We start from the raw sequence: 19,059 nt of genomic DNA on the forward strand, positions 1-19,059 counted from the left end.
ACAGCCTTAACAATAATTGTAAAAAATAAAGCTGACTACTTCGCGGATTTCGCCTATTGCGGGTTATTTTTAGAACGTAACCCCCGCGATAAACGAGGGACCACTGTATAACGGAATAAATTATACATTCACAGTGTTCACTCCAACTGAGGTGCTAAATGCTTGTCCTGTGTAGACATCCTCCCCAGCACAGCTACAACAATTGCAACTGTATTCTCTAACCTTTATGAAAACATTGAGCAAGTTTTCCCCTTTTTTTTTTTTTTTTTTTTTTGCGACAGCTACGGCAGACTGCATCAGAGCCCGTCTACGACGAGCCTTGCCACTCTCCATTAACCCCCGTTGTATCGAACTTGGTTGCAGTTCCACCGTAATTCCACTGGGGGTGATCGCGGGCGAGTGCAGAATGAATGGGGCTCTATGGAGCCTCTTACTCCTGTTTATGGTTGAAAAATCGCAAATACTGTTGTAGTTTCTGAAAGTTATATTAGACATTCTCTGACTGCATTTGGCGCGGAGGACGTTGTTTTCTTCCGCCACCGGAAGTTACAAAATAAAAGCTCAATTTTCAAAATAAAATATCTTCTGTCCTTTACATAGATCCAAACAAAAGGAAAACAATACCACTGGAACAAATGAAAACATGTGCAAATGTGTGCAGTGTATACAGACACAAAACAAAACAAATTACACTAAAATGCACTGTCCTTTACACCGATGCTGATGCATTTGTTTTGTCTGAAGGAGGATCTATAGTTTTCTGTCAGAGTGGATACCTGGTCCGGTGGAGGTTTTGTGGCTTGGTCAACTTTGCTTTGCATAGGATGTATTCAGCGAAAACAACCAAGATCAACAGAATAATACAGGGTTGAAATGCCAACAGCATCATCCAGCATGAACAAGTGGAGGTGTCAAAAAGAAAACTCAAACAGTGGAAGACTCATCTGGAATCACTGATTTTTGAACGTACATTCACCAAAGAGAGACAGGTGGTTTTTAGGACCATCAAACGGCAGGTAATAGAGCAGCTGTCAGAGTTTCTGGAGCAGTTTGACATTTACTTTCTTCAACCTCACAGAAGCCTCTTATTAGTGGATTGGTAAAAACTTCACTGAGGACATTTAAGCACAGCCTCCAGCCACCGCTTTATCCAAACTCTGTTTCTCTCTCTCTCACTCTCTCACAGACTTATCTGATTCAACTGAGAGCAGATTTGGGAGAAGCGCCACTGGAGACCACACTGTTCTGAATGTGGTGCTGAGTACAAAGAACGTCATAACACTCTGCCCAATATATTTATGTGAAGCTTCACAGCCACAGCAGCCCTTGAAACGAAATAGAGAAGCAATATGGAGAACTGAGGATGACATGCATGTTCATAGCTTATCAAAGATATTACCAGGCATCAATCACATTTTTAACAAACATCAGCAGCAGTGCTTACATTGACTGGGGCACTCGGACAATGTTTTCAAGAGGAAATGTCAACCTCAATAAAGCTAATGTGTCAGAAATTCATTTTTCTTACAGTTCTTACAGAGGTTTTGTTTTGAAGAAGAGTGGTGTAAGTGTGTGTGTGTGTGTGTGTGTGTGTCTGTGTGTGTGTCTGTGTCTGTGTCTGTGTGTCTGTGTAGAAATACAGCTAATTAATGTAATGGCATTGAACTTTTTATTTAACATTTGTAAAAAGCTACTGTCACATATGAACCAGGCACTTTTACGTTACTGCTGTTACTGTCATTTTGGGTAATATTGTAAAAACAAAGTTGGTAAGACTTCATTTGAGGGGGTGTTCACAAGACTGACAACTATGTCATTATGATGTTTTCACAACTGTCATGATCATTAAGGAATTTATGTTGCCTCTGTCATGTCAATGTGACAGCGAAGGTTATGACTATTATCATGTTGGTCTCTTATGTAATTTTCGGTGAAAAGCTGATGTTTTGGCATGTCATGGTTATGACATCTTAAGATTAGCCAAGGCACTGCGTCCTGTCATAAACATGACAAGGCAGGCAAACCTACAGTTATCTGGTAGTGTTGCAGTACCAGACTGGAGCACTGGAAACCAGCATGAAAACCCACTTGGTTGTGGAGGGGACTCTACAGGATCATCACCAGAGTATTAACATTAACATCCTTTCTAAACTGGAGGAAAACACGTCATGATGATTTAGAGATTTACAATTTGTGAGGCTTAATGTGTCTTATTCTTAGCACTTGTACGTGTTTATGGAATAAACAGCAGGCCAGGTGAGTTTTTCTCACTTGCACTTTATCTTACAAAAGTGTGCAGATAAGTCTCTCTTGTTTGGTCTGGCAGGGGACAACATCGGATGGGCGGACTTATTTGGAGAAACATTTCAGAAAACCAGTCCCACGGACCAGTCATCCCAGAAAGAGTGTTGTAAGTGAGTTTGCTTGTGTATGTATATGTGTTTTTGTCATTTGTGTGTCTCTGTATGCCTCTGTGTGTGTCCATATGCAGTTTTTTATGTGCATGATTGTGTGTGTGTGTGTGTGGGTGGGTGTCCACTGATTTATCAGTATTGTGTCACCATGTTGGCCAAGGAACAAAAAAAGAAAGATTGTAATTTCATCACCTTTTCCTCCCTGATCTTCTCCCCATGTTACCACTTAACACATTGTGGAGTACAATAAACCCAGAGCACAGAGATAAGGCAAGAGGTTATAACATCTTGAATTCTGCTTTTGATGTCACTCCTCAAACATGGTGGAGTGTTTCATATATCTGCTGGGAGCTCCTCCTGGTGGTCTGAGATAATCCTCTGTTAGTAAAACCTTGTAAATGCCATCTGAAGGTTATATGTTAATTTGTATGCATGTGTGTGCTTGTGTGTGCATGTGCATTTGTGTGTGTGTGTGTGTGTGTGTGTGTGTGTGTGTGTGTGTGTGTGTGTGTGTGTGTGTGTGTGTGTGTGTGTGTGCGCGCATGTGTAGTCTTGCAGGAGTATCCAGAGAGATGTGACTGTATACAGACAGAAGTGGAGTGTGTGAAGGTCAACTTAAAGGATGTTCCTCGGCTGTCTCCCAACATTACGTGGTTGTAAGTGCAACCATTGTGTGTGTGTGTGTGTGTGTGTGCCAGTGTTCTCTGCAAAGGTATAGAGTAGTGGTGGGTTATTATTATTATTATTATTATTATTATTATTATTTGCACAGTTTCCATTTATTATATGCATTAGTCCAAAAACAATCTATTGATTCTAATGACGCTGTATCCATATGTAACATACAGTATGGGCCACTTTCCAGAGTTTCTCAGGAAAACTCCTGCAGGCAGCTTTAGAAATAACAGCTTAGAGGAACCAAAGATGACATATCATGCTGTTGTTTTTATTGGCTGAAAACCTTGTGATGTCAGGTGGACTGTTGATAAGAGGAACCAAATGGAGGAGCAGAGGCTAAAATAGGCTGGAACTACACAAGTGAACAGGCTGACAGAGGGCTTGAATACACACAAAGGCGATTAACACAAGCAGGTACAGGTGGCAAAGAGAGACACCGTGAACTGAAACTTCACAAAACTTGTAACTCACATTTTGTGTTGTAAACCTGTAGTGTGGAACCTTTACATGTAAATTTGTTATGTTCAACCACTTTTCAATCACAATTTTTCAACTGGAGGACTACAAAGTTCCTTTATGAATTGAGAAAACTGTTGGGCTTTTTTTTTGCTATCTTCATCTTCTAGCTCCCGTCTTTCTTTCAATAAGTTTGCTAAGAGATGGTTTCATCCACTTGTCTTAATGCAAGATGATAATAATAAGCTAACAAAGTTGTGTCAGTCAGACAGTCATCAGACAATCAAGTGTGAGGAGACTGTTGATCAGTGAGTCTCATAGACATACATACACTCTATGGACAAAAGTATCGGGCTACCTATACATTTCACCTACAGGAGCTTTTATTACATCCCATTCTAAATCTATAGGCATTAATATGGAGTTGCTCCCCCTTTGCAGGTAGAACAGTTTCCACTCTTCTGGGAAGGCTTTCTACAAGATTTTGGAGTGTCTGTGGGAAATTTTGCCCATTTATCCAGAAGAGCATTTGTGAGGTCAGACACTGATATTGGACGAGGGGGCCTGGCTCACAGTCTCTGTTTTAGTTGATCCCAAAGATGTTAGATGGGGTTGAGGTCAGGGCTCTGTGCGGGCCAGTCAAGTTCTTCCACACCAAACTCACCCAACCATGGAGCTGCTTTGTGCACTGGGGCTCAGTCATGCTGGAACAGAAACAGGCCCTCCCCAAACTGCTCCCACAAAGTTGGAAGCAGAGAATTGTCCAAAATGTCTTGGTGAGCTGAAGCATTAAGATTTCACTTGACTGGAACTAAGGAGCCGAGGCCGACCCCAGAAAAACAAGCCCATAGCATTATCCCTCCTCCACCAAACTTTACAGTCGGCACAATGCAGTCAGGCAGGGAACGTTCTCCTGGCATTCACCAAACCCAGACTCATTCATCAGACCGCCAGATACAGAAGTGTGATTTGTCACTCCACAGAACACATTTCCACCACTCCAGAGTCCGGCGGCGGTTTGCTTTACACCGCTCCATCTGACACTTGGCGTTGTGCTTGATGATGTGAGGCTTGCATGCAGCTGCTTGGCCATGCCATGAAGCTCCCGGCTCACAGTTTTTGTGCTGATGTTGATGCCAAAGGAGGTTTGGAGCTCTGCAGTTACTGAGTCAGCAGAGCGTTGGTGACTTTTGAGCTCTGTAACTTTATGTGGTCTGCCGCTTGGAGGCTGAGCTGCTGTGGTTTCTAAACACTTCCACTGTGCAATAATACCACTTACAGTTGATGGTGGAATATCTAAGAGGGAAGAAATTTCACGAACTAACTTGTTGCAATGGTGACATCCTACTTCATTGCTGTTACAGTACAACGCTCAAATTCAGTGAGCTCTTTAGAACGAGCCATTTTTTCACAAATGTTTGTAAAGGCAGACTGCATGGCTAGCTGCTTGATTTTATACACCTGTGGCAAAGGGACTGGATGAAACACCTGAATTCAGTGATTAAGAGGTGTGTCCCAATAGTTTTGTGCATACAGAGTATATAGATATGATTCATTTGTTATTGCCAGATTGCACCCCATAGACATAGAACATTCTGCTGAGTTTGTTTAAACCAGATCAAGCTTTGATGTGATGATATATGTTCCAATCAAACAAACATTGATTTAAAAAAAAAAAAAAAAAAAAAGAGTGTGGGAGCCATTTTGCAATGAACAATATTTGTGTGACGACACAATTATTGTACTGTATCAGAGATAAAACAGGAAAAGAATTACAGTAAGAGCTAAGAAGAGACGTATAAGTTTTTTTTGTTTTTTTTGTTTTTTTTTTATTAATACAGCTGTTCGCCTGCCGGTTGGTGTCACAGCTTTTTGGATAACTGGTCTTCCCTCTGCGGTCAGTCTGACCTCCTTAACAGATGGCATTTACCTCCACTAGCTGCTGACATACCTGGTTAGAAAGCCCAATTTATGTGTCCACTCTGGCCCTCTGCCATTGAATCCCCCACTGGACAACTAGTTGTGCTACTCACTGATTGTTATCAATACCATTCAGGCCCTCATTTATTCTGTGACTTCTGTGCATCCAAAAGTCATTAGTTTGAGGGCTAATGGTGTGAATCTGATCATGTTTGTGTTTGTTTATCTTACATTTCGGCTTGTCTGAGTAATAAGGTTCGAAAGATTGCCTTGTTGCCTATTAAATATGTCCTTGAATTACAGTAAATATGTGGATGCTAAATCTTGACTCCCCAGAACAGCAGCTTGCTTATCTCTCATATTTTTCTTAACTCTCGGTCTTTTGCTTCCCTCACATCAACTGAAATGTGGTTATTCCCTGAAGACGATGTCTTTTTTAATGAAGGCAGCATGACAGTTACTCCTGAAGGACTGTAATGATCAGCGTCGGGAGGGTTACTTTTAAAACGTTTTTCACTACAGATTACTGAATACATGCCTCTAAAATGTAATCTGTGACGTATTCTATTAGATTAAGCAAGTGAAGTAACATATTTTGAATACTTTGCCTTACTTTGGAATACAAAAAGTTACTCATATTTTGTTTTTTAAATACGCCATGGCTTGTATTCTGTTACTCCCAAACCCTGATAGTGATGCAGTGGTTATCTATAAATCACATTTGCGTGTAGCTCCACATGTCTTGGGGATTTATCATCCTGTACCCAACCTCAGCAGCCTCCTCTCTCTGCCTGTGGCCAAGTATGACAATGTTGTAATTCACGGTACCTAGAATAATCACATCTCAAGAGTTGTTGGACTTGAACGAGGCATCGTCTTGTGCAATCTGCCAAAAAATCCTACACAGAGTCTTGAACACCCATTTGTCCTTTACATGATATTACAGCATGTTCCTAAATGGTATTATATTATCTTTATTATGCCAACACCCACTCAAATTGTTAACCTTGTAGTATACTGTAGATTATTTTTTATTGAAAAGTTTTACAGCAGTAAAAATCACACTGGAGGCTTGGAGGCAGTGGACGTAACTGCCCTTCCAGGCAAAAATATGATCTATACATGAAGTACAAAGATCTTCAGGAGATTTATTTTGTAGTACAAATAGTTCTTTGTTTGTGTGTTTATCAGATGACATTATCCTTATCAAAATCTATAACCGTTGATCAAAGTTGGCTACACTTACAGTTTGCTTTTTGGCTCTGACATAAAGTTTGCCAACACCTATGTACACTCCTCTGGCTCCCAGCCCTCCATGTTAGCCCCTCCCATATATGGCATGTTTTCCTTCCTGCTTCATTCTCATCCATAAGCTGTTTGAGTGCCACTTCAGGAGAAAGTCTGCCGGGTCTTTTACCCCTTCTCAAGTTGTAGTGGAGGTTATAGAGCCAGTTCACTTTGCTGAGGCCTCAAGGCGGAGGCTCAGGTCACATTAGCATCTTGGGGCTCGACTGCTGAAGTTATTAATAGGCATCACTCATGTTCTGCATCTTTACACACACATTTAGATTTAGAACGGTTACATGCATGAATGAGTAACGCTCCTGTGTTTTCAGCACCGTCATAACGTGTATACACATGCAGTATTTTCTCTCAGCATAAATCCTGCAATTTAAATATGGTGTGAGTGTCAGCTGGAGAAGATATGTTTTTGTATATTTTAGGTATTTTTCAGCAGAAAATACAACAAAAACACTGACTTCAATCACGCTTTTTATCCACTGAGAAATGACACTCCCGAAGTCAAAATAGGCTGTTTTAGTCATTTCCTAATCTTGAAAGAACTTGATTGAATTATGTTTTCTTTTCTTTTTCTTTTTTTTTTTTTTTGTACCTCTTCCAGGCAGTAGTTTTTATTCCTATTAAGTTGCAGCTGATCAATTCCATATCCAACTGATGCCAGAGAGATCATATCAGCCCTATTTTAGTTTTTAGTATCTCTGACTTGATTTTATAATGATTGATCACATTTAAATGAAAATGGGGTCCACCGTCAAATTTTATGACACACATTTCAGCTTCCTGATATAGGACATTGCCCTATATAACCAAAGCCCAAGATTTTGGAATTTCCTCTCAAAAGAAATAAAAAAAAAACTTTAAAAGGTTGCACAAGACCCATTTTACAGTTTTGCCTTTTGTATCTGCTGGACACAGTTTTTGATGGTGCTAATTTTTAGGCATTGTAGTTTTCTCTTTTATTTTTGTATGAATAAAAGTTATTACTATATTTCATGAAGTTGGACTTGCACAATCTGTTTCAAACAAGACCTTCTGCCTCTGTGAGAAATCCTTTGCCTGCCTTGTATGTGTGCGTGTGCTTGCATATGCATTGGTGAGGGTGACTATGCATTATGCATTCAGGATCTGAAGAAAAGCCAACATGAAGCTTTCATCAGTCCCTATGGGTCTGTGTGTCTCTGTCAAAGTTATGCTTGGCCTGTATTATCCTCCTGTGCTTGTGGTAATCTTCCCAGAGCTCAGGACACCACACCTTTGGGGATTCACATCTTCCTGCTCTGACAGATGGTTCCTCTATTATCTACTCTTAGTGTGTGGTGATGTGACACCAGGAAGTGGTTGAGAGGCTCTTACAGGGCTGTTTGTAATAGATCCTTAATAATACAGTAATAATGAAATGTTTTGAATGTCTGTTTTTCTGCATAATACATCAGACATATCTCTCTCTCTATCTCTCTCTCTCTCTCTCTCTCCTTCTCGCTCTCTCTCTCTCTCTCTCTTTCTCGCTCTCTCTCTCTGTTTGTATCTGTGATTGTCTGCTGTTGGTGTCTGTTCAGAGGAAATGTGTGCTCTGTTTTTGTAACTCTGACATTTCATGGTCTCCATTTCAGGTCTTTGAAGAGCAATGAGATCCGAGTGTTGTCCGACAATGTCTTCTCCGAATACTCTGCCCTAGAGAGACTGTAAGTAATATTTGCGACTCTGCATTACAGCACACGCGTTCATTTACTTTGATGTAGTCAACCATCATCGGCCATTATTCATGTTTTCTGAATTCACTTAATATTTAAAATGAGTGTCCAATTGGCAGTGTGAGGTTCAGCACCATGTGCAATAGGACTTGACATTTATGGAGCCTCTAGTCCACATGACTAGAACTTAGTGGGGTTTCTCCAGGGGCTGATGTAAGACAACTTCCTTTCACCTCCTTTTAAAATTACATACAGACTGATGTCAAATAGTAAATCCAGATATGTGTTTTGGCTGCTCTAGCCCATCTTTGCTCCTGCTTCACAGTTTATTTGTGTCATTTTGATGCAGTAAAACCCACTCATTTGGTGCCTGAAGCAGGATAAATTAAACAGACAGTAGTAAACAGCAACTTTGCCCTAGACGAATGTTCCATTTTAACCAGACATATGCTGACGCTCGAAATGCCATCCTGGGTAAAATAGTAGTGGCTCGGTGTCACTGGCAGCCAGGTGAAACAACGGCCTCAAAGTGAGAACAGGACAGCCACAGTTTTGGGATTACAATAACACCAGAGCTGAAATATATTTAAAAACCTCTTTGATTTGAGAGAACGTTGATGATACAGAAATTTCAGGCCAAACTTTCTTTTTTCTTTTTTTTTCTTTCAGGTCACAGTTGTAATTAATGCTGAAACTTTGTGTCTTCTGACAGAAAGACCGTCTTGTTGTTTCAGCTTGGTCTGGGTCAGTGATGTAAATATGACATGAATACCTATTTTTCAAGTCATTCACTATGTACCAATAAAAAGCTAAAATACCATAAAAACAGTCACATCAGAAATGTTTGTCTATTCTGTACCAAACCCACCCAGAGACACATTAAATAAATGTAGCCAGGCCAACCACCCCACTGAGTCACTTTGGCCTGTTTCACCTCAAAATGTCAAGTCAAACAAAATAAAATAAATGGAAACAAAACAATGCATAAGGCACAAGATGCTGCCTTTTAAAGATGTAACAGCCCTACACCAAAATGCAGAAAACTAATAAAAAAGCATCCCAAACCAGGTTCGTGCAATAAAAAATAACATGGATAGTGACAATGACTCATTTCCATAAAATGGCTTTCACTGTGGAAATGATAAAATTAAATAGTTATTCTTCACAAAATTATTATTCACAAAAAAAAAAACACAAACAGGCAGTAATAAAGTTGATGCAAATTTTGCACATCTGTCAACACGAAGAGAAAATGGTCAGCTGATAATAGTGTTTTTTAAGTGTCCTCATTTGCATCTGAGCTTTTGGCGGATTTCTGTCTAAATGGGGAGAAAATAATTTATGAATGAGTGAATTATCAAAACAATCAGTTAGAGGATGATAATAATTACACTAAATGATTATATACAGTACAGGCCAAAAGTTTGGACACACCTTCTCATTCAATGCGTTTTCTTTATTTTCATGACTATTTACATTGTAGATTCTCACTGAAGGAATCAAAACTATGAATGAACACATGTGGAGTTATGTACTTAACAAAAAAAGGTGAAATAACTGAAAACATGTTTTATATTCTAGTTTCTTCAAAATAGCCACCCTTTGCTCTGATTACTGCTTTGCACACTCTTGGCATTCTCTCGATGAGCTTCAAGAGGTAGTCACCTGAAATGGTTTTCACTTCACAGGTGTGCCTTATCAGGGTTAATTAGTGGAATTTCTTGCTTTATCAATGGGGTTGGGACCATCAGTTGTGTTGTGCAGAAGTCAGGTTACTACACAGCCGACAGCCCTACTGGACAACTGTTAAAATTCATATTATGGCAAGAACCAATCAGCTAACTAAAGAAAAACGAGTGGCCATCATTACTTTAAGAAATGAAGGTCAGTCAGTCCGGAAAATTGCAAAAACTTTAAATGTGTCCCCAAGTGGAGTCGCAAAAACCATCAAGCGCTACAACGAAACTGGCACACATGAGAACCGGCCCAGGAAAGGAAGACCAAGAGTCACCTCTGCTTCTGAGGACAAGTTCATCCGAGTCACCAGCCTCAGAAATCGCAAGTTAACAGCAGCTCAGATCAGAGAGCAGATAAACGCCACACAGAGTTCTAGCAGCAGACCCATCTCTAGAACAACTGTTAAGAGGAGACTGCGCCAATCAGGCCTTCATGGTCAAATAGCTGCTAGGAAACCACTGCTAAGGAGAGTCAACAAGCAGAAGAGATTTGTTTAGGCCAAGAAACACTAGGAATGGACATTAGACCAGTGGAAATCTGTGCTTTGGTCTGATGAGTCCAAATTTGAGATCTTTGGTTCCAACCGCCGTGTCTTTGTGAGACGCAGAAAAGGTGAACGGATGGATTCCACATGCCTGGTTCCCACTGTGAAGCATGGAGGAGGAGGTGTGATGGTGTGGGGGTTTTGCTGGTGACACTGTTGGGGATTTATTCAAAATTGAAGGCACACTGAACCAGCATGGCTACCACAGCATCCTGCAGCGACATGCCATCCCATCCGGTTTGCGTTTAGTTGGACCATCATTTATTTTTCAACAGGACAATGAGCCCAAACACACCTCCAGGCTGTGTAAGGGCTATTTGACCAAGAAGGAGAGTGATGGAGTGCTGCGGCAGATGACCTGGCCTCCACAGTCACCGGACCTGAACCCAATCCAGATGGTTTGGGGTGAGCTGGACCGCAGAGTGAAGGCAAAGGGGCCAACAAGTGCTAAACACCTCTGGGAACTCCTTCAAGACTGTTGGAAAACCATTTCAGGTGACTACCTCTTGAAGCTCATCGAGAGAATGCCAAGAGTGTGCAAAGCAGTAATCAGAGCAAAGGGTGGCTATTTTGAAGAAACTAGAATATAAAACATGTTTTCAGTTATTTCACCTTTTTTTGTTAAGTACATAACTCCACATGTGTTCATTCATAGTTTTGATTCCTTCAGTGAGAATCTACAATGTAAATAGTCATGAAAATAAAGAAAACACATTGAATGAGAAGGTGTGTCCAAACTTTTGGCCTGTACTGTATGTATATGTGTGTGTGTGTGTGTGTGTGTTGGGGGGGGGGTGCTTGTGTGTGTGTGAATATGAGAGAGAGAGCAGGAGAGACAGAGACAAACTGTCGAGGGTTATAGAGTTGTAGACCTTGAAAAGAAAGCAATTCACTAATGCTTATTATAAATTGCTGTTGTTTTTTTTCTTTCTTTTCTCCACTGTTTGCAGGTTCTTGCAAAACAACAGCCTCCAGACAATTTCCAGACATGCCTTCAGTGGCCTGTACAAACTGAAGAGGTTGTGAGTACCCTGTTTGCTTCAACACTGAAGTGGTAATGGTTGATGAAAAGAAGCAAAACAAAACAAAACAAAACAAAAATGTGTCTCTTGGAAGCTGTTTTTTTTTTTTTTTTGGCTGCAGGTAATGGAGAGTGGACAGAGCGATCAATCAATCTGTTTTTGAAATTTCGAAAAGCATATCTCATTACAGAGGACAGAATCCAAGGAGTTTCATGGAGAGATTTAAAAAGTGAAAAAGAAAACATCACAAAAACAAAGATCTGACAAGTGCTGTGCCACAAGTGAAACTAATGAATCAAACCCCTAGCCTGTGGAAGTGATAATGCCACAGTCACTGACTATTTCTTTCCTCAGCTGCCACCATCTACATGTACATGGATTCCTCTGGGATGCAGCTGAGAAAGTGGCGAGTCTAAAAAACGCTGTTGGCTGCATTTTTATCAGATGAAACGGTTTTCAGGAAAATGGCCAGTGACACCAACAGTTTCTGTCAGCTGACTAATAACGACAAGAAGATCAGCTACAGAACACCATTATGATTACAGTGTGTCAACATCATCAGACCTTTTTCATTTAGGAAAAAAATGTGCCTGAGCACGGTCAACAGCCAGTCCACCAGCGAAAAATTTTGAAAAGTTGTGGTTGTCAGCTGGCCCCCCTTTCTCTTTTTTTTTGACTGAACACTATTAGGTTACTTCCAGTAAATGGGAAAGGAATTATGATCTTAACAGTAATCACACCAAAGTGAGCCAGGCTCCTTGACTTTGAGTTGATGGTCTACTGTGGTATTTTCAGAACCAGGCTACTTCAATACCTGGGTTCAGATCTGGACCCTTTATGCCCATAAACATAGTCACTTAGTTGTGGAGTTATTTGCCACAGAGTGAGAAAATCTCAGATTTTATACCATGCACAAATCTTCTTACTGTATATACTGGAATCTTGGATTATGTTACTGCACTGTTGAATAATACTGCTGTTAATACTGAGATGTTTATAGCTTTAACATGTTCTGCAGTCACGCATTAGTCCACTTTCCATTCATTATTTTTCTAAGTAGTAGACAAAAACAACATCAGCTATCCATTTGGCCTGTATGCCTGCCTCTTGGGTAACCCAGTGGTTGTGAAAGTGGGTTCTGGAGACCCTCAGGTGGCCTTAAGGGACTTCCAAGGGGTCCACCGCAAAATGAGGAATAGTTTAATTTCACCATAATTCACCAAAAATTACTACTGTACAAAAATATATGTCATTATTTTAACATTATGGTTTAATCCCACCACTTTGACTCTATTTGTCAGTGTTCCAGTAACATTTAAACAATTTAAAACTTATTACAAAGCAAAATATCTTTTCATTTCATGATACCTAGGACAAAATCATTTAAAAAGGGGGCTCTGCAGCTTAATGAAGGTCATTGTGGGGGTATGGAATAGCATTAAAACCCCTGCTTTAGCCAGTTTGTCACTGAAGAATTGTTTTATTGTTGTGTTATTGTTGAAGAAAAACCACTGTAGTCCAATCTAGGAGTTTGCTGTAATGGTGTGAGTTTATTGAAGTATACCGGCACACTGGTGAACTGACCGTCACATTATCAAGCAGGAGATGCAGTACACACATTGATGTGTGTGATACAATGTGATTGATACGATCACAGTATGCACTAGACTGTAGGTTCTGAGCTACTTTCTGACGGCCAGAGCATTAGATGTAATAGTTTACCATTCAGCTGTCCGCTGCTTTATTAGAGAAAATTTGTTAGAAATTATGTGTATTTTTAACTCATTCTCGCAGGTTTCTGAGCGAGAACTTGATATCCTCTCTTATTCCTGGTGTGTTCAGGGACCTCCATCAGTTGCAATGGCTGTGAGTAGCACACACACACACACACACACACGTATACACTCATACACACACATACACAATTGTAATTCTTATTCTATTAAGATGAAGAATAGATGTTGATTAGTGGATCTGGCAGTGACAATGTAGTTGTGCTTTTTTATTGTTTTATTTATTTATTTATTTATTGAGCCAGCCTTTTTTGAAAAGTTCATGTAGGCTTGTTGAAATTCCTCAACCCTAAACCATTTCCTTTACTTGGTGTGTCAATTTGTCCATCCTAAAAACACGCCCCTAGGTGAACTAACTCAAATTAGCTGGAAATGGTGCAGTGTGTGTTTCAATTTAACCATATATGAGTCATAAATTAGGGCGAGCTCCTGTGTGGATTTCTCTGTATCTGCTCTAAACATAGATGTGATGGTATGTAATTCAGAAACCTCTGAAGTCAGATCTGTGATGGAAAACTTTTTATTAAGTGAAACCTTAAAGAGAGTAAGTAAGGCAATGAAGTAAGTAAGCAAGTAAGTAAAAAATGAATACAATAAGTTAGTTAGGTATTAGAATTTATCAGGCAGTGTTACAATACAAATAAAGGAACACAGTCACAATAACGGAATAGTTGCATTTGGCACGGTTGGCATGTCAAAGAAAGTTATAAAAAAAAATGACTGTAAAATTACCGCTGAAAGCATGATTTCTTTTAATTTTATTCAGTTTCACTGTGGTTCAAAATGTCCAACATTCACGTCATTATCTCCTAGATTTTCCCCTATCACAGAGCTCCTGCCACACTGCAGCCATTTTACTGAAGAGTCTTGTTGCTTTCATGTGATTTTCTTGCGCTCATAACATCGGAGTTTTACAGTCATAAAATACAGAATATGCATTTATTCTGAGAATTTTTTGGTGACCGCATAGCACAGAGCTACTTTGTGCTTCAGAATGAATATGACAATATTCAGACCAGTTTGAATTGATCATTGAAGAGAGGATTTTATTACTGTATTCTCAACTGCATTATAAGATAAAAATGCAATGGCAGCTCTTGGGTTTTAGCAGTCTTGCTGAGTGCCTAACATGGTGAAATTGTCCCTTTGTGTTTGAAAATGGAAGAATACAGTGGTGTGATGCATCACTCCACCAAGAAGAGGACTGAGCGCAGATATGTGTGATGCATGAATGGACAAACCACCTAACAAACAAACAGACCAACAGAGACCAATCAATTGCCCCCTCCAATTTATAGTGGGCATCCACAATCAGTATCTGCTGAAATGCTGACATTCTGTCTGAAATCAAATGCTCATTAAAAAGCTGTACCACTCACTCATATCTTCAGTTTCTCTGGGATTATCCCATGGATATGGCGGTCAGTCAGCACAACTCCCACTTTTCTCTTTGCAAGTCCCAGTGGCATAATTTATTCTATTTCAAGAGGATTTAGTTTGGCTAGGTCTTCCCTGAATAATTCATAATCTTCAATCAATCTATGACCAGCTTTTCTCTCCAGTTCCTCTTTATGTTTTGATATGTGGTGTCGGTATGGCATCATTTCAGCTGCATCATCAGAAAGAAATGATTCACTTGACAGAAAAGAAAAGAGGATCCTTGCATTGCCTTATAAAGAGACAAAAGGCAAACATCCTTGAATTCAGTTGTTTGTGCTTTTTAAGCCTGGACAGTGGCAGCATCTCAGTCCTGGTATTATTGGATGTCAGTGCTGCATTTGACACAGTTGACCATAACATATTACAAGACTGGGACGGCTTTCTGGCACAGCACTGAACTGGCTTTATTCCTACTTAAAGGACAGTGCCACTGCCTTTAATTCAGTCAAATGTGAGGCTTTACACTGCACTGTAACTCTTACTTTTACTTCTCTCTCTCGGTTTTATCTGTCCTTTTCCATTTAAATCTTTTTAGTTGGATTTAAATGTCTTTTTTAAATGCCTTATGTTGTTTTTACATTTGTGCCTTTTATGTTTCATGAAAAGCAAATTGAATTGTACAACTGTAGAAATGAACTTGCCTTGCCTCTTTTGCTTCTAGGACAGGATTTTAGTACCGTGTTCTGAACTGCATTATGAGATAAAAATACAGTGGTAGGTCTTGCCAAGTTGCTGAGTGCCCAAAACTGTGAATGTATAGTCCCTTTGTGTTTCTCAGGCTTAAACTTGGTCTTTATATAAAGTTTGTTTGGAGAAAAATATCAAGTACCACTTGAGGAACTGGGGGGCACTAGAAAGTTTAAAGGACAAGTCATGCATACCATAAATTCACATTCAGTCTCTCAGTACCTGGGGAAGAAATCAGACACAAAGGCAAGATGCTTCATCTGTCCACTAAACTGTCTTACAACTAATACACTTTAATTCAAGAGATTTAAAGTAAAATTTTTGCATACGTTTATCAAAGGACACAGATATTATACATGAAATTGCTTCTCCCACATTAGTGTGCAATGCAAATATTTAATTTGATCTTTAATTATAGTGTTTATAAAAGAAGACCATCATACAGTTGTGATTAGTGTGTTGATGCCTGGGATATTGCTAAGAAATAAGGAATTTTAAAAAATCTGAATGAAAAAATATATATTAGCATATATATCAGCAAACATCCTTGTAACTGGGCCCAATCCACATGATGCAGTGGCTAAACTTGAGTGAAATGTTTATAACGTGAGACTTTTTTTTCTTGGCAGGGTGCTGGATCATAACCCGCTGAGGAGCCTGTCCCAGGACACCTTTGTAGGCCTCCAGTCCCTCATGTACCTGTGAGTGGCATTTTATTTCCCTTCATAATCTGCGATGCACAGCGCTGGCTGTGACGGATCCCCTCTGTCGACGGGACAGCAGCATAATCCGGTTTTCCTGACGTGAATGCCATTTTGAGATTTCAGCAGTGCAGTGCCCTTTTTAATGCAAATTTTCAAGAGTTTTGGTTACAATGTGACAATATGACAGTATGATTACTGACTTAAAAGTGAAATTCATCACAGAAAAACTTTTTATTTGTGCTGCATTCAAAGGGATCTGAACACAAAGTGCAGACAGTTTTGAAGACAGATATTTTTCACTTTTTGAGATGAATTTCAGGTGGCAGAAAAATGGATGTATAGCATATTGGAATGATTTTTTTTTTTTGTGTGTGTGTGTGTTGTATACAGTTGAGTTCAGATGTCTCCAGGATATACTGTATAAGAGGCTTCACTGCTGCCTTCACAAACATCATAAACCAGTTATTGTCCAAACATAATGTAGTGTAATGTAGAATTTTTTTCATGAAGCGCATCTGAACAATCTAAATTTAATCTCTAATCTGCTTTACCACACACAGCGTCATTATTCTAAACACAGCAAGAATAACGTCGCCTGCGTTTGTGTTGTGTCTGTTAAAAGACTTTAGCTGTGAGGCCGTTTGGAGCCTTTCACTCCAAATTTCTCCCACTGATTCTCCTCCAAATAATAAAGAGTAGATCAAGGGGTTTTATTGCTCATAAAATACCTGCCAAGTTTCACTTATTGAAAAATCAGTACCTCCAAACCTCATTCCACACTCAACCATGTCTCTGTGGAACCGTTGTAAAAGGAGGTGATGAGGGAGTTATATGGGTTTGAAACCGCAAACTGCCTCACCGTTTGATTTAAAATCATTTCAAAGGCTTAAAGCAGTGGATTCCCACATATCTTTATTGACAGACTTACAGACTTCACCAAAACTCTGCTGCTCGCTTATTAACCAGAACCAGGAAGAGAGAGCATATTAGTCCAGTCTTAGCTGCCCTACATTGGCTCCCTGTAACATTTAGAGTTGACTTTAAGGTACTCCTACCTATACAAAGCACTTCATGGGCTAGAGCCAAGCAACATTGCCAACTCCCTTATTGGCTATGCACGCCAAAGAGCACTGCAATCATCTGCTGCTGGCTTATTGGCTCCCAACAACTGTCGAAAGAAAATTGGGGATGTCGCCTTTGTTACTTACGCCTAAGCTTTGGAACACACTACCTTTAGATATCAGGGAAGCCAGCTCACTAGATATCTTTAAGAGAAGATTAAAAACCTACCTTTTCACTCTAGTCTTTAACTAGCTTCTATTTTATTCCACTCTGTGTTGTCTTTTATTGCTTAATTTGCATCTTTTGTTTCATTTCAAAGTTCTCGTCTTTAGCGTTTTCCTTTTTTAACTTCACCCTGTGCTGTGTTTTTTAATGTTTTTTTAATGTGTTTTCAAATGTTCTTCTTTTTATCGTGAAGCACTTTGAGCTGCAATTCTTGTATGAAAGGTGCTATACAAATAAAGTTTTATTATTATTATTATTATTATTATTATTATTGTTGTTGTTGTTGTTGTTATTACATTAGAATGGACTGGCACCAGTTTTCCTTTACCCTATGAATAATGCGATTTTTGAGTTTCATTCATGTGTTTCTTTCCTTTATAAACAAAAGATTCACATGCAGACTTTGTACTTCCACGATCTCTCTCTCTCTTGCTTCTTTTCTCACTTTCCTCCCCTCTCTCAGTTTCTCCTTCAGCATCCTTGCTAGGATCAACCTTCAAATACATACATCAGCAAAATCAAACTAATTTTTTCACCAGTCTTTGTCTCTGTTTACGCGTCATCCCTTCACACTGATTGTCTCATTCACACCTCCCTGCCCTCTGCTCATTTGAGATTTTGTTTATCTGCTTGACCAAGCCTCAGTATATTTTTACTTGATCTGTGACAATCAGTTTTTTTTTCTTCATCCATTTCAAATAAATGTCCTTCTCTTTCTCTATCACATTCTCTACTGTGTCCTTAATCTGTCTGGTTCTTCTGGATGTGTTTCTCCCTCCCAGGGATTATTGTTAATTAATGACCTTGTGTCACTGCAATGGGTTACTGCATTCATCTGTCTCGTCATGGGAGAATCCCTTGCCTCTGGAGCACTCCTCTATCTTCACATCTAGCTGAAATATATTTTACAACCCCATGTATGAAGACTAACTTCAATTATTTTTTCTGAATCAGTAGGAATTGAGATATCACTATATTATAGGTACACCATATAGCTTTTCTTCTTTTAGAGAGATTTGACTAAAAAAAAGCCAGGCTTAAGGGTCTTCTATACATGGTTTGGTCTAGTGGTTTGTTACAATGTGTGCTTCCTTAAAGTACTCATATTTTATAAAATTAATTTCCCTTCACCTTCCATATTTAAGCCTTTTGTCATTGTATCTAATAGCTTAGAAAAAGTGGCATATGTAACTCCTCCTGTCCTGCCACAGCTTCCTTTAACATCATGCAATTCCACAAACTGTTTTGAATTAGTGCCCTTAAAGCGAAAACCTTTTTTACAACCTGGGTCACATTTTTGGCCTGGGCTCATATTAATCTGACTGATTTAATGTCTATCCACCGAAAAATAAAGACCAGGTTGTAAAAAATAGCCTTTTCTTTA

At 39.4% G+C, this 19,059-nt stretch overlaps 1 protein-coding gene across 6 annotated transcripts in view; it reads left to right on the top strand.

Moving 5' to 3' along the window:
- Positions 1-19,059, top strand: part of rxfp2a (relaxin family peptide receptor 2a) — a 62,474-nt gene that overhangs the window by 21,097 nt on the left and 22,318 nt on the right. For all 6 annotated transcript variants that reach the window (XM_030068227.1, XM_030068226.1, XM_030068230.1 and 3 more), the window contains exons 3-8: positions 2,327-2,410; positions 2,965-3,070; positions 8,381-8,452; positions 11,693-11,764; positions 13,559-13,630; positions 16,314-16,385. In XM_030068227.1, coding sequence (XP_029924087.1) covers positions 2,327-2,410; positions 2,965-3,070; positions 8,381-8,452; positions 11,693-11,764; positions 13,559-13,630; positions 16,314-16,385 — 478 coding nt within the window. The remainder of the gene's footprint in view (positions 1-2,326; positions 2,411-2,964; positions 3,071-8,380; positions 8,453-11,692; positions 11,765-13,558; positions 13,631-16,313; positions 16,386-19,059) is intronic.

This window comes from Myripristis murdjan, chromosome 14 (assembly GCF_902150065.1).
Source record: "Myripristis murdjan chromosome 14, fMyrMur1.1, whole genome shotgun sequence".
Lineage (NCBI taxonomy): Eukaryota > Metazoa > Chordata > Actinopteri > Holocentriformes > Holocentridae > Myripristis > Myripristis murdjan.